Source organism: Nicotiana sylvestris, chromosome 4, assembly GCF_000393655.2.
Source record: "Nicotiana sylvestris chromosome 4, ASM39365v2, whole genome shotgun sequence".
Classification (NCBI taxonomy): domain Eukaryota; kingdom Viridiplantae; phylum Streptophyta; class Magnoliopsida; order Solanales; family Solanaceae; genus Nicotiana; species Nicotiana sylvestris.
The window spans coordinates 177,818,065-177,820,048 of record NC_091060.1 but is presented as its reverse complement, the minus strand read 5'-3'; the positions used below and the strand labels follow the sequence as shown (position 1 = coordinate 177,820,048).

Here is a 1,984-nt window from a genome sequence, read left to right as displayed (position 1 = left end):
CAACTTTCATAAGTCTAAAATCACTCCGAAACACTCCCGAGCCCTCGGGGATCCTAACCAAACACATGAACTAACTTAACATCATTGTACGAACCGATTAGTGCGATGAAATTGCCTAAATAACCTCAAAAACAATGAATCGAACCTCAAAATCAAGAATTTTTTCCAATTTTCTTCATCAAGTTTCAAATTTAGGAGTTCAAGTCCGAAACACGTCAAACAACGTCCGATTTTAAACAAACTTTACAGAAACATCTTAAATCATATATAAGACTTTTACCGGGCGCCATAACCAAATACGGGCCCGATACCAACACGTTCTAATCAAATTTCATTTTAATTTTCCTTAATAATTTCAGAAAAATAATTTCCTTTAAAAATTCATTTCTCGGGCTCGGGACCTCGGAATTCGATTCCGGGCATACGCCCAAGTTTCATATTTTCCTACGGACCCTCCGGGACCGTCAAATCATGGGTCCGGGTCTGTTTACCCAAAATATTGACCGAAGTCAAAATTTATTTTAAACTCAAATTTCATCATTTTTCATAGAATTTCATATTTAAGCTTTCCGACTACACGTCCGGACTGCACACGCAACTCGAGGCAACTCTAAATGAGGTTTTCAAGGCCTTGGAAGAACATAATGCAATTAAAATAGGTGATGACCCTTTGAGTCGTCACAGTTGATGTATTTTGTCCTCTCATGGAATATAGGATTAGCTGCTATTTTTATTACAGCTTTGTTGTCTGATATCATCTTCACTGGCATCTGAATATTGACTCCAAGTTCTTTAAACAAGCCTACCAGCCATGTGATTTTTGTTGCACATGCGGCCATGCTTCTAAACTCAGATTCTGCAAAACTTCTTGAGACAGTGTTCTACTTCTTGGACTTCCAAGATATTAAAGACCTTCCAAACTTAACTAAGTACCTAGTGACTGATCTTCTTGTTTCTATGAATGCTCCCCAGTTATAGTCATAGTAGGTAGTGAGTTGCTCAGTATGTCCTGTAGGCATGATCAATCCCAGACCAGGAGCTTCTTTGATATACCTCACTAGCCTTAAAGCTGCTTCCATATGAGATACTTTAGGAGAGTGCATGTATTGACTTAATACATGTACTGCAAAGACAATATCAGGCTTAGTCATAGTTAGGTACAACAATCTTCCAACCAACCTTTGATACCTGCTGGGATCTTCAAGTAGCTTATCCCCATATGATTCCTTATGGTTGATATACTCATCATACTTCACTGATGTAAGTTTTTGGTTCAATTCTAGTATAGTATCAGCTGGTTTAGCTCCTCGTTGGCCCGCCTCAGCAATTAGCTCAAGAGCATATTTTCTTTGACTCATGAAGATGCCCTTATTTGATCTTGCACATTCGATGCCAAGGAAGAACTTTAACTCCCCCAGGTCTTTCATCTTGAACCTCTATTATAGTTTACGCCTAGTGTCACTAATCATACGTGGATTACTACTAGTGAACAATAAGTCATCCATATACACCAGAACTATGACTATGTTACCTGTAGTTTTCTTGGTGAATAAGGAATAGTCATAGTGACTTTGTTCAAATCCCATTAACACCAGAGCTTCAGCCAGTTTCAAATTCCACTGCCTAGGAGCATGTTTGAGACCATATGGAGATTTGTGTAAGAGATCACCGTTGAGAAAGGCATTATGCACATCCATTTGATATATGAACCACTAATTTGAAGCTGCAAGAGCAATAGTGGACCTAACCATGACTATCTTAACTACTGGTAAAAAAGTTTCACTATAGTCTAAGCATTCCTTTTGACTATAGTCTTTGGCTATCAGTCTTGCCTTGAATCTCTCTATCTCCCCTGATGTCTTATGCTTGATCTTGAATATCCATCTGCAGCCAATAGGTTTCTTTTCAGGAGGCAGATCCACAATACTTCAGGTGTGATAATGTTGCTATCTCCAATTTCATAGCTTCCACCCACTGAGGATCT

The 1,984-nt window shown here is 38.7% G+C and overlaps 1 protein-coding gene across 1 annotated transcript; it reads right to left on the bottom strand.

The window, feature by feature from the left end:
* Positions 1-881: 881 nt before the first annotated feature.
* Positions 882-1,427, bottom strand: LOC138890588 (uncharacterized mitochondrial protein AtMg00810-like). The gene has a single exon (XM_070173984.1). It carries the CDS (start codon positions 1,425-1,427, stop codon positions 882-884), a length of 546 nt encoding a protein of 181 aa, XP_070030085.1.
* Between the last annotated feature and the right edge of the window lie 557 nt (positions 1,428-1,984).